The 13,126-nt window shown below is 50.5% G+C and overlaps 1 protein-coding gene across 1 annotated transcript; it reads right to left on the reverse strand.

The window, feature by feature from the left end:
• Positions 1-8,419: 8,419 nt before the first annotated feature.
• KRTCAP2 (keratinocyte associated protein 2) lies at positions 8,420-12,677 on the reverse strand. The gene is made up of 5 exons (XM_008984526.5): positions 12,593-12,677; positions 12,112-12,266; positions 11,851-11,914; positions 8,815-8,881; positions 8,420-8,572 (listed from the first exon to the last, which is right to left on the reverse strand). The coding sequence occupies exons 1-5, from the start codon at positions 12,597-12,599 to the stop codon at positions 8,452-8,454; spliced, it is 414 nt and encodes a 137-aa protein (XP_008982774.2). The 5' UTR covers positions 12,600-12,677; the 3' UTR covers positions 8,420-8,451.
• Positions 12,678-13,126: the final 449 nt, after the last annotated feature.

The following is a 13,126-nucleotide window of genomic DNA, read 5'->3' on the forward strand; positions in this document are numbered from 1 at the left end:
CAATGGAGTACTATTCAGCTATAAAAATGAATTAAATTCTGTCATTTGCAACAACATGGATGGAACTGGAGGGCATTACGTTAAGTGAAATAAGCCAGGCACAGAAAGACAAACATCACATGTTCTCATTTATTTGTGCATTCTAAAAATCAAAATAGTCCAGGCGCGGCGGCTCACGCCTACAATCCCAGCACTTTGGGAGGCCGAGACGAGTGGATCACCTGAGGTCAGGAGTTCAAGACCAGCCTGGCCAACATGCTGAAACCCCATCTCTACTAAAAATACAAAAAAATTGGATGGGCACAGTGGCTCACGCCTGTAATTCTAACACTTTGGGAAGCCAAGGCAGACGGATCACCTGAGATCAGGAGTTCAAAACCAGCCTGACCAACATGAAGAAACCTCATCTCTACTAAAAATACAAAATTAGCCGGGTGTGGTGGCATGTGCCTGTAATCCCAGCTACTCAGGAGGCTGAGGCAGGAGAATTGCTAGAATCCGGAAGGTGGAGATTGCAGTGAGCCAAGATCGCGCCATTGCACTTCAGCCTGGGCAACAAGAGCTAAACTCTGTCTCAAAAAAGCAAAACAAACAAACAAACAAAATTAGCTGAGCGTGGTGGCAGGCGCCTGTAATCCCAGCTACTTTGGGAGGCTGAGGCAGGAGAGTTGCTTGAACCCAGGAGGTGGAGGTTGCAGTGAACCTATATCACACCATTGCAATCCTGGCTGGGCCACAAGAGCAAAATTCTGTCTCAAAAAAAAAAAAAAAATCAAAACAGACCAAGAGTGGTGGCTCAGGTCAGGAGTTCAAGACCAGCCTGGCCAACATGGTGAAACCCTGTCTTTATTTAAAAAAAAAAAAAGATGATTGTTGTCATCACAAAGGGAAGAAATAACATTTGTCAAATGCCTAGTATGTCAAGTGCAATTCTAGGCTCTTCTGTACTGTTATTTAATTGAAATCCACATCACCACACATTGAGGTAGGTATTATTATCCCCACGCTTTGTTTTGTTTTGCTTTTTGTCCACGTGACAACTCCACACCTTGCAGAATCCCCATGTTGCAGTTAAGGAATTTAACGTGCCGAGAGATCACTCACCTTGCCCAAGGACCCTCACTGGTAAGTGTCAGGGCCAAAACTAGAAATGAAGTCTGTCTGATTTCAAGAATTGGGCTCTTTCCCCCACGGGCTGGAGGCTGAAAACAGAAAGAAGTCTCCCTGAGGCGTCACCCCTAGTACCCTCACACACAGACATACACATACCTCGGTTTCAGTAATTCCCTTGAAAAATCCTGAGGCCCCATGTTACTCTTTTTGTTTGTTCGTTTTGAGATGGAGTCTCCCTCTGTCGCCCAGGCTGGAGTGAATGGCGCGATCTTGGCTCACTGCAACCTCCACCTCCCAGGTTCAAGCGATTCTCCTGCCTCGGTCTCCCGAATACCTGGGATGACAGGTATGCACCACCACTCCCAGCTAATTTTTGTATTTTTAGTAGAGATGGGGTTTCATCATGTTGGTCAGGCTGGTCTCAAACTCCTGACCTCAGGTGATTCACCTTCCTAGGCCTCCCAAAGAGCTGGGACTGTAGGCGTGAACCACCGTGCCTGGCCCCCATTGTAACTCTCAACCCTGAAAAGGGCAATGTGGAAGGGTTTATTTCTGTAGGATCTGGGTCACTATGGACAGGAATCCTGCCCTCCAGTTCCTCCTGACAATGAGACCTGCTCTTAAAATGGATAGGGTAACCTTTGCTGGCTTTTCTCTCCCAGCTTATGTGATATAAGAGGAGTTCTCAACTGGGTTCGGTGGCTCTCACCTGTAAACCCAGCACTTTGGGAGGCCAAGGTGGACGGAGCACCTGAGGTCAGAAATTCAAGACCAGCCAGGCCAACATGCTGAAACCCTGTCTCTACTAAAATACAAAAATTAGCGGGGTGTGGTGGTGCATGCCTGTAATCCCAGCTACTGGGGAGCCTGAGGCAGGAGAATTGCTTCAACTTGGTAGGTGGAGGTTGCAGTGAGCTGAGACTGCACCACTGCACTCCAGTCTGGGTGACAGAGGGAGAGACTCTGTCTCAAAAGAAAAGAGAGGAGTTCTCAGAAGGGCTCCTCACAGGCCATGAGGGCCGTTTGGCTCAGACCTTATTGCCACATAAGGCCTCAAATTTAGAATTCTGATGTTATCTCCAAATGTGGTTACAGTCACGCTGTTACTCTGATGGAACAGAAAGTAAGAACTTACCATAAAATTGACTTAACCTTTATTATGGAATTTTCAAATATATACAAAAGGAAGGCCGAGTTCAGTGGCTTATACCTGTAATCCCGGCACTTTGGGAAGCTGAGGCAGGAGAACAGCTATACACACACATACACACACACACACACAACTCAAAGAATAGTACACTGAATCTGGTATGCCCATTATCACAATACTTTTTTTTTCCTTCAACTTTTTTAACTTTTTTTTTTTTTTTAATAAAGACGGGGTTTCACCATGTTTGTCAGGCTGCTCTTGAACTCCCGACCTCAGGTGATCCGCCCACCTTGGCCTCCAAAGTGCCTGGATTACAGGCGTGAGCCACCACGCCCGGCCTACAATTTGTTTTTTGAGATGGAGTCTCGCTCCATTACCAGGCTGGAGTGATGCCTCCCGGGTTCAGGCAATTCTCCTGCCTCAGCCTCCCGAGTAGCAGGGACCACAGGCACGCGCCACCACACCTGGCTAATTTTTGTATTTTTAGTAGAGACGGGGTTTCACCATGTTGGCCAGGATGGTCTCGATTTCTTGACCTTGTGATCCACCCACCTCGGCCTCCCAAAGTGCTGGGATTATAGATGTGAGCCACTGCACACAGCCTCCTTCAACTTTTATTTTAAGTTCAGGGTTACATGTGCCGGAGAGGAAGGTTTGTTACATAGGTAAAGGTGTGCCATGGTGGTTTGCTGCACCTATTATCCCATCACCTAGTACTAAACCCACATCCATCAGTTATTCTTCCAGATGCTCTCCCTCCCCTACCCCTACCCTTCCAAAGGGCCCAGTGGTGTGGTTCCTACCTTGTGTCCACGTTTTCTCATCATTCGACTCCTATTTATAAGTGAGAACAAGCAGTGTTTGGTTTTGTTTCTGTGTGAGTTTGCTGAGAATAATGACTTTCAACTCCATCCATGTCTGCAAAGGACATGATCTAATTCCTTTTCATGGCTACATAGTATTCCATGGTGTATACATATGTGGTATTCCATGGTGTATATGAATACATGGTGTATATATACTTCTGTGGTGTATATTTTCTTTACCCAGTCTATCACTGATGGGCATGTAGGTTGATTCCATGTCATTGTTTTTCTTTTTTTCAAAGAGACAAGGTCTCCCTATGTTGCCCGGGCTGGAGTGCAGTGGCTATTCACAGGCGTGATCCCACTACTGATCAGCATGGGAGACGGGAGTTTTGACCTGCTCTGTTTCCGACCTGGGCCAGTTCACCCCTCCTTAGGCAACCTGGTTGTCCCCCGCTCCCGGGAGGTCACCATATTGAGGCCGAACTTAGTGCGGACACCCGATTGGCATAGTGCACGACAGCCCAGAACTCCTGGGCTCAAGAGATCCTCCAGCGTCAGCCTCCAGAAGAGCTGGGACAACAGGCACGCACCACCACACCCAGCAGTCATTGTTTTTTATTATTTTTTTTGAGATGGAATCTCACTCTCTCGCCCAGGCTGGAGTGCATGGCATCATCTCGGCTCACTACAACCTCTGCCTCCAGGTTCAAGCGATTCTCCTGCCTCGGCCTTCTGAATAGCTGGGATTATAGGCGCCTGCCATCATGCCTGGCTAAATTTTTCTATTTTTTAGTAGAGATGGGGTTTCACTATGTTGGCCAGGCTGGTCTTGAACTCCTGACCTCCTGATTCACCCGCCTTAGCCACCCGAAGTACTGGGATTACAGGCGTGAGCCACCGTGCTGGCCAATTTGCATTTTTCTAATGATCAGTGATGTTGAGTTTTTTATCATGTGTTTTTTGGTTACGTGTATGTCTTCTTTTGAGAATGTCTGTTCATGTCCTTTGCCCACTTTTTAATGGGGTTGTTTTTTCTTGTAAATTTGTTTAAGCTCCTATCACCAGACTTTAAATTATAAAATAGGACCTGCAGTTCCCTGTAAAGAAAATTTGCTATAAATTCTGTGATAATCTTGTGGATAGCATACTTGCATTGTAATTTTGTGTGAAAAAATGTTAATCTGGCTGGGTGCAGTGGCTCCCGCCTGTAATCCCAGCACTTTGGGAGGCTGAGGTGGGCGGATCACAAGGTCAGGATTTCGAGACCATCCTGGCTACACATGCCTGTAGTCCCAGCTACTCCAGAGGCTGAGGCAGGAGAATAGTTTGAATGCAGGAGGCGGAGGTTGCAGTGAGCCAAGATCAAGCCACTACACTCTAGCCTGGGCAACAGGGACTCTGTCTTAAAAAAAAAAAAAAAAATGAGGCTGGGTACGGTGGCTCACACCTGCAATCCCAGCACTTTGGGAGGCTGAGGCGGGTGGATCATGAGATCAAGAGATCAAGGCCATCCTGGCCAACATGGTGAAACCCCATCTCTACTAAAAATACAAAAAATTAGCTGGGCATGGTGGTGTGTGCCTGTAATCCCAGCTACTCGGGAAGCTGAGGCAGGAGAATTGCTTGAACCCAGGAGGCAGAGATTGCAACAAGCCAAGATTGCGCCATTGCACTCCAGCCTGGGGCCTGGTGACAGAGCAAGACACGTCTCAAAAAAAAAAAAAGGTAATTTGTCAAATGTAAATGTGCCTGTTTTTCTTCATTTTTCAAGTGTATTGGAGCCTCCACAGACAGTAGGGACCTAGATTTCTCTCCATCTTTCAGAAGTCCTGTCTCCAAGGGAGCAGTTGCTAAAATCTGAGTCCAGTTTCCCACCCTACCCCTGCCCCCCCGAAGAGGCTGGGGTGGGAATAGATGGTTCTTCACACTCTGCCAAAAGCTCTAAACTCTGCCTCCGGCCAGTGGTCAGGCCTCCTCCACCTGACCCTTCACCCAAGGTGAGGGGGTGCCTAACCATAGGGCCTAACCATGGGGGGCTTCTCTCTGCCTCTGCAGGAACTCAACCAAATAGCATTTACAGAGCAACCTCTGCTTGGCCAGCTGGCTTTCAGCCCTGGGGGTGGGAGGTGCGGAGGTGGATTTGGGAACCTGATCCCGATCCCAGGACTGCTGCCTGAGGAACCTCCAGTCTTCTGGGAGAAAAGCGAAGAAAGGTACCTAAAGCAGAGTTATTAAGGGCCCCAACTGGGCCTGTGTGAGGGTCCCACCATTGTTTGCTTGAGAGGCAGATCCCAGTAAGCCTAAGTCAAGAAGGACGGTGCACAGGGCCGGCGGGCCGTAGGTCCCCGAGGGCAGGGCCTCCAGGCTTCCCATTCTTTCGCGGTTCCCACAGCGCTCAGGCCCCACTGGCCTCACAATAAGCTTCAATGCCCGCTTTTGACTGAACCTTTCCCCTTTGTATCTGTCTCTGTGTCTCTCAGCATCTCTGTCTCTACGGGTCTCTGGCTCTCTCTTGTTTCCCAACATCCTTCCCGAGCCCCTGGGGAGCAGAGCTGGGGGAGCCCGGCAGTGGGAACGGGACAGCGTCCTGTTCTCACCAAGGACAATAAGGGCCGGAAAGGGCTGGAGCCAAGGCCTGGCGCAGACTCCCCTCCCTGCCTGCCCTGGGCGCCCCCAGCCCCCGCCCTGACCCGCCGGCAGGGCCTAAGTACCAGTCCTCGGGGAGTCAGCCTCCTTGCCCTTCGTCTCACATTTCCCCCTGCCCTCCCTTTTCTCTGGAGGCATCACTTCTGTCCCCAGGAACCCGCAGAGCAAGCGCCCTCCCGCCGTCCTCCACTCTCCCCGTCCTCTGCATTATTTACTCCTGTTTCCGGAGCTGGCTGCGGGTGCCGGCGGTGTCAGGGCCACGTGTGAGGGAGCAGGAGGAAACATCTGGCTTCCCTCCGTCCCCCAGGGGTGGGGACGCCTTTCTCTCCCTCAGGCCTGCCACCTCCTCCGGGGTGGAGCTGAGCCCCAGGAGTCTAGGGGCCAAGAGGTTAGCACCTTTGCCCTTCTCACCCTCAGGGCTCTGGGAGCCTTGGAGTCCTCACGCCCCCTTACCTAATGATAGTGATTACGTGGCTGTGGTACTCCTGCCAGGGTTAATTGGCAGGTCAGGTGCAGGCTGCCTGCAACCAGGCAGGGTACAGAGCTGCGACGTCGGCGCCAACCTGCCCTGTAAATGCACTCATTCCCTGAGGAAAGCGTCTTTATTCCTGGGCCACATGCTGCCCCTGGTGCCTATGCAGTAGTGGCAGCAGGTGCTCAGATCCCTTGGCACTGCCCTGGCACCTGCTCTCCGGCTCCTCCCCACCCTCCTCTAGCCATAGAGATGATGCTCGCTGCTGGTCCCCACCCAAGCCAGCACCCGCTGTGGAAGGCATGGTGCCCTCTGGTGGTTGGATCCCCAGACACCCACCCCATCCCCCACAAGCTGTGTCTGTGCTCACCTGGACTGGGACCTGACCCTCTGCCCAGTGCTCCCACTTTGGATTAGGACAAAGTCGAGGTTTGACAGTGAGACTTAGAACCAACCCAGCCTCCCCTTAAGCCCAGAGACTATCTTGGACCACCTCACTTCATCTCCCAGAGGGTCTCATCTATCACAACCCACCGCGCCACCCCTCCCAACCATCAATACAATACGAGTGAGTGGGAGCCTAGAGCGGCCATCCCATCAGGGAGGCTCTCTCTGGTCTCCACTGAACTTTCTGCCTCCATTCCCAGCCTAGAGAGAGAAAAGGCTTAATTCAGGATTCAGTCCTTCCAAATGAACCAGTCTTTCGAGTCTTCTAAGAAGGCTCGCTTCCCAGGGAAGGACCCAGCAGCAATGAACGCCCCTCCCGGCCCTCAGGGCTGGCTAGGCTGGCTAGCCTGGGAGGGTGCTACTAGCCTCTAGGAGAGACGGGTCCATAGTGCCCCCTGCAGGCGTCTTGGATAAACTGCCTAGCACTTCCTCCTCGGCCAGGTTATAGAAGGGCAAGTGTCTGCGGCTCTAGCCAGATAGGAGTGGAGTGGGTGGCCTCTAATCCTTGACCAAAACTCTACTCACTTCTTCATCTTCATTGGGTCTTCTTCCCTAACGCAGGCACCTATAGACAGGATTTTGTTCTGGACAGGTTATTTCATTCAACCAACCCACATCTGTTTTGAGACAGAGTCTCACTGTTGTTCAGGTTGGAGTGCAGTGGCACAATCTCCGCCCACCGCACCATCCACCTCCGGGGTTCAAGTAATTATCGTGCCTCAGCCTCCCAAGTAGCTGGTAATACAGGTGCGTGCCACCACACCCTGCTAATTTTTGTATTTTTCGTAGAGACGAGGTTCCCATGTTCGACAGGCTGGTCTCAAAACTCCTGACCTCAAGTGATCCACCTGCCTCAGCCTCCCAAAGTGCTGAGATTACAGGCTTGAGCCATTGTGCCCGGCCCAACCCACCAGTCTTTATTGTCCATTATCAGGCTCTGGACTAGACAAAGCTAACCAAGACAAGGTGCGCACCCTAAAGCCCACATCATTCAGTACGAGGCAGGGCACCTAGGTGCCCCAAAGAACAGGCACTCTGCACAGAGCTGTTCCTCCTAACAGCACAGACAGGTCAGGGTGCAAGTAGCCAGCTGCCTCATTTCCATCAAGACTGGCTCAAAGGTTAGTGTCCTTGCTCCTACTGTTTTATATACTTTGCTAAAACTTAGGAAGTTCCCAGTGTCTTGGCCACAAGATAGAGAAAAAAATGAAGGCACCAGAAGAGGCTAGGAGCAGTTGACCACCCTGGAGAATCTTTCTAAACATAGGCATATGTTCATGCTGGAGTAGAATGCATAGGTCCTGGGCAGCATCAGAAGGGAAGTCCCACCTATGCACTTGCAGCAGAAAGGACAGGGCGCTCATTTGCTCAAGGCAGGTAGCTGGAGTGGTAGAGTTATCACATGGAACCCCATCAAACAGTGTAGGGGTGAGGGACCTTTCCTTCCTTTACCCTTTTGCTTCAAGTTCCCTTCTGGTGCTGACAGGCAGGCCTTCCTGCATTGCAGCCTTTACTCCTTTCCCCAAAGGTGAAGACTGCAGAACATTCATGTACTTTTCTTCCACGATGAGATGCACACAAGTATATGTCACTCCAGTGCCTGGCCAAATGCCTGGCACCGATGGTGTTTAACAGATACTTGGTAAAAATGAATGTGGGAGGAAGGAAAGCCTCACCATTCCCAAGCTCTGCAAATGATAGGTGCCCAAATGTCTTAACATTCTGTACACCTCGGCTGGGCACTGGTAGATGAGGTCCACAATATATCACAACTCACAGAGCTACAAAGAATCAATTTTATTGAACAATCAGGGTCAATTTCTCTTCTTGCTCTTGCCTGTGACCTTGGCTGGTGTGAGGACTGGAGCTGCTGCCTGGTACAGGGTGGAGGAGATCTTGTTGATATAGTACAGACCAACCATGGAGAAGATGAAGCTATATGGTGAAGACAGAAAGGTCATGGCACCAGTGGGCATGCTGCCAGCCCGGTGCCTCCTAGGGAAGACACCAGCATCAGGGAAAGAATCCAAGCTCAGGTTTAGGAAAATGGGGAAGGACAAAGGAGGGAGAACAGAGGGAGAGGTAGGTGTGGATGGAAAAAGTCTGGCACCATCACAGTAGGATCCAGTGCCAAAGAAAAGAACGCTACACCCCTTACCCAGCTGTCAGGAACATACCAGGTGGTGACACAGACTCGGTGGATGAGGCCAGATGCAAAGAGAGCCAACAGGAGGCACAGCAGAACTAGGGAGGCAAGAAGAGACAAGGAGAGCAACGGTCAGAATGGAAATACTAGGCATTAGTACGTGGAGTCCAGGAGAAATCTGGGGCTCTCTGCATCTTGGGGAACCTGCTTAGAAGGATATGCATGACAACAGCAAGAAGATTCAGATGACCTCAGTGATACCCAGAACATGGAGGCAAGAGGCTGAGTGTGGCGGCTAGCATCTGGAATCCCAGCATTTGTGGGAGGTTGAGATGGGTAGATCACTTGAGCCCAGGAGTTTGAGGTCAGCCTGAGCAATAAAGTGAGACCCTATTTCTAAAGTAAAATAAAAAATAAAAATTTAATTTTAAAAAAATTAGCCGGATGTGGTGGTACATACCTATAGTCACAGCTACTCAGGAGGCTGAGGTGGGAGGAACCCTTGAGCCCAAAGTTCAAAGCTGCAGTGAGCTGTGATTGCACCACTGCACTCCAGCCTGGGCAACAGAGTGAGACCTTTCTCAAAAAAGAAAAAAAAAAGAGCCAGGCGCGGTGGCTCACGTCTGTAATCCTAGCACTTTGGGAGGCTGAGGTGGGTGGATCACCTGAGGTCAGGAGTTCAAGACCAGCCTGGCCATCATTGTGAAACTCCATCTTTAAAAAAATTAAAAAAAGAGCCGGGTGCTGTGGCTCACGCCTGTAATCCCAGCACTTTGGGAGGCCGAGGCGGGTGGATCATGAGGTCAGGATTTCAAGATCAGCCTAGTCATCATAGTGAAACCCCATCTCTACTAAAAATACAAAAATTAGCCGGGTGTGGTGACACATGCCTGTAATCCCAGCTTCTCAGGAGGCTGAGGAAGGAGAAATCACTTGAACCCGGGAAGCAGAGGTTGCCATGAGCGGAGACCACCATTGCACTCTAGCCTGGGTGACAGAGTGAGACTCTGTCTCAATAAATAAATAAATAAATAAATAAAAAGAAAAGAAAAGAAAGAACATGGATGTAGATGTATATATTTTTTTCTTTTTTTAACCAGCTCTGCCCCAAATCTCACATAACCTCCTGGCTTTCCTCCCATAAAAGGGAAAAGGAAAGGCGATAGACAACAGAGCCTGAAGGGCAAGGTACGTTTCCCATTTGAGGAATCCAGTTAAGGCCTTTCCAACAGAAGCCAGCCAATGAGAGTCAATTCATCAAGCTGAGTGACCAGTAGTGGAAGTTGAGGGCCTTGCTCCCTGGACACAAGTTTGGAGGGCAGAGGGCTTGGATTCACTTGTTCATGGGGGCAGGAAAGGACTTTAGGTTATCTGGAATATGGGAGAGAAGGCGGGAAGACAAAAGCAAGGACAAACAGGACCCCCACCTGCCCAGGTAGAGAAGGAAGGGAAGGCAAAGAGGGCCAAGAACTTTGCCCCACCACAGTGGAATCTTTTTTTTTTTTTTTTAAGTTTTGAGGCAGAATTGCACTCTGTCACCCAGGTAGAATGCAGTGGTGCGATTTCAGCTCACTGTAACCTCAACCTCCTGGGCTCAAGCGATCCTCCCACCTCAGCTTCCTGAGTAGCTGGGGCTACAGGTATGTACCACCATAAGCAGCTAATTTTGTATTTTTTGTAGAGACAGGGTCTATCTATGTTGCCAAGGTTGGTTCTGAATTCCTAGGTCCAAAGGATCTGCCAGCCTCCACCTCCCAAAGTGCTAGGATTACAGGCATGTGCCATCCCTCCCAGCCAATAGAAGCAACTGAAAGGCCAAGCACAGTGGCTCACGCCTGTAATCCCAGCACTTTGGGAGGCTGAAGTGGGGGGATCACTTGAGATCAGGAGTTCAATACCAGCCTGACCAACATGGTGAAGCCCCATCTCTACTGAAAATACAAAAATTAGCCAGGTATGGTAGCATATGCCTGCAATCCCAGCTACTTGGGAGGCTGAGGCAGGAGAATCACATGAACCTGGGAGGCAGAGGCTGCAGTGAACTGAGTTTGTGCCACTGCACTCCAGCCTGGGTGACAGAGCAAGAGTCCCTCTCAAAAAAAAACAAAGCAACAAATGAAGACAATACACATGGAAACAAAATCTAACAGAGATAAGTCCCAGGACTGCTGGATGGAAGAAACTATGGAAGCCTGCAAAAGGGCGATGCAGAGAAAGCAAGTCCTAAAACAGGGAAAAAAATATGAGGGAGGCCAGGCACAGTGGCTTATACCTGTAATCCCAGCATTCTGGGAGGCCAAAACAGGAAGATAACTTGAGCCCAGGAGTTCAAGACCAGCCTGGGCAACATGGTAAAACCCCTTCTCTACAAAAACTTAAAACATTAGGCTGGGTACAGTGGCTCATGCCTGTAATCCCAGCACCTTGGGAGGCCAAGGTGGGCAGATCACCTGAGGTCAAGAGTTCGAGACCAGCCTGACCACCATGGAGAAACCCCGTCTCTACTAAAAATACAAAAATTTAGCCGGGCATGGTGGCACATGCCTGTAATCCCAGCTACTTGGGAGGCTGAGGTAAGAGAATCACTTGAACCTGGGAAGAGAAGGTTGTGGTGAGTCGAGATCACACCATTGCACTCCACCCTGAGCAACAAGAGTGAAACTGTCTCCCAAAAAATAAAAAAGTAGAATTCTCTAATATTGAGTCAATTTCACATCAGAAAGCCATAGTGAACTTGGTCCTGCTGCTGCTTCTGGTGGGAACAAGGGCCACCTCCCAGAGAATAGATGTAAAACATCAGCTCAAACTTGCCTGTTCTCTCAAACCTTCCCTGGGAGCTGGCCAGAAGGTACCAAAGTTTCTTGCTTTCTGAGGTCTTCTCTTCCAGCTCCAATTCCAGGAGTTACACAAGGTGCAGAATCAAAAAGCGTCATCTGTCTTCAGACAGTTTTAGTAAACATATTTCTCCTTAAAAATCTTTATACCTAAGCATCTGGAAATTCAATATCCTGTTTCAGAAGGTTAAAAAAGAGAAAGTTCAAATACTCAAGCTCCGATTTTCACTTACTCTCAGGGAAGATCTTTGCTTGGAATCCTTTGCCGAAGACAAGATTCTCCAGATTATTGAAGGCCTGTTCCAGGGAGTTAAGGAGTAGAATTCTCTAATATTGAGTCAATTTCACATCAGAAAGCCTTAGTGAACTTGGTCCTGCTGCTTCTTCTGGTGGGAACAGAAGGGCGTGCAACGGGGACAGAGCTGTGTGGGGAAGGCGAAGGGCACATGCCTACGTGGCCCGCCCCCTCCCACCGCCCACCGCAGGGAGGATACAGTGAGGGAGAACACGAAGAGGCCCGAGCCAAGCAGGCCGCCCTGGATGGTGAGCCACTCGGTGGAGGCCAGCTGACGGCTGTACATCTGCATCCCAGCGAAGAGCAGCAGGGACAGGAGGGAGGACAGCGCCAGCGAGGTGCCTGTACCCACCACTGGACGGGATGGGAGAAGAGACGGAGTCAGGCTCAGCCCTCCCTCCGGCAGCTACAGGCAGATTCGGCCGGTCCCTAAGCTCGGTGGGCCGACCCCCTCCAAGAACTCCCCCGGGACTGCAGCCACATTCCCCAACTCGCCACACCGCGCGGCGACCCCTAGGTACTCCCCAGGTCCGGACACCCAGAACCATCTCGTTCTATGGTAATGCCCACTCCCCGGAACTCAGGACACGTCAGCTCTGCTGGGAGAGGACGAGGAAAGCTTGTCCACCCCAACCCCGACCCCCGCTAGCACTTCCCGGGGACCCCACCGGTCCCGTTACCCATCATTCCCCGCCTGTGAGTCCCAATCGGCGCCTCTGGCCAAGAAAGCGGACCCAAACCAGGTACGGTTAGCTATGCGCATGCGTCAGCGCTTAACTCGGACTTGCTATTCCCGGCGTCTTCCTCTTTCTTCCCCTCGGCGCCCGGACGCAGCGCCCTCTTGCGACAGGGAGGAAATACTGCGTCGAGGGGGCATCTTCGGCCACCGCCCTGGTCCCCAGACTTTCCTCATACCTGGAGCATCTGCTGCCACTCTGTACAAGTGGCACTTATCTCTTTAAGTCATTGGGCCCATGCCTGTGGCATCTATCCCATCTCTTTCTTTGCCATTTCTGTCATCTCTATTGCACGTTCCTAAAACCTCCCTGCCCCACGATCATTGCCTCAACCTCTCCCAACCCAAAATTTAGTGCTCCCAACCCGGAACCCATTTTCCTCTGAAACTAACCCCCGGCTTAATATGAGTAAGCTTAGGAGCCAATGAAAATTGAGAATATCGGAAATGGCTTCCCCCTCAAACACCTTTCCATATT

Source organism: Callithrix jacchus, chromosome 18 (genome assembly GCF_049354715.1).
Source record: "Callithrix jacchus isolate 240 chromosome 18, calJac240_pri, whole genome shotgun sequence".
Lineage (NCBI taxonomy): Eukaryota > Metazoa > Chordata > Mammalia > Primates > Cebidae > Callithrix > Callithrix jacchus.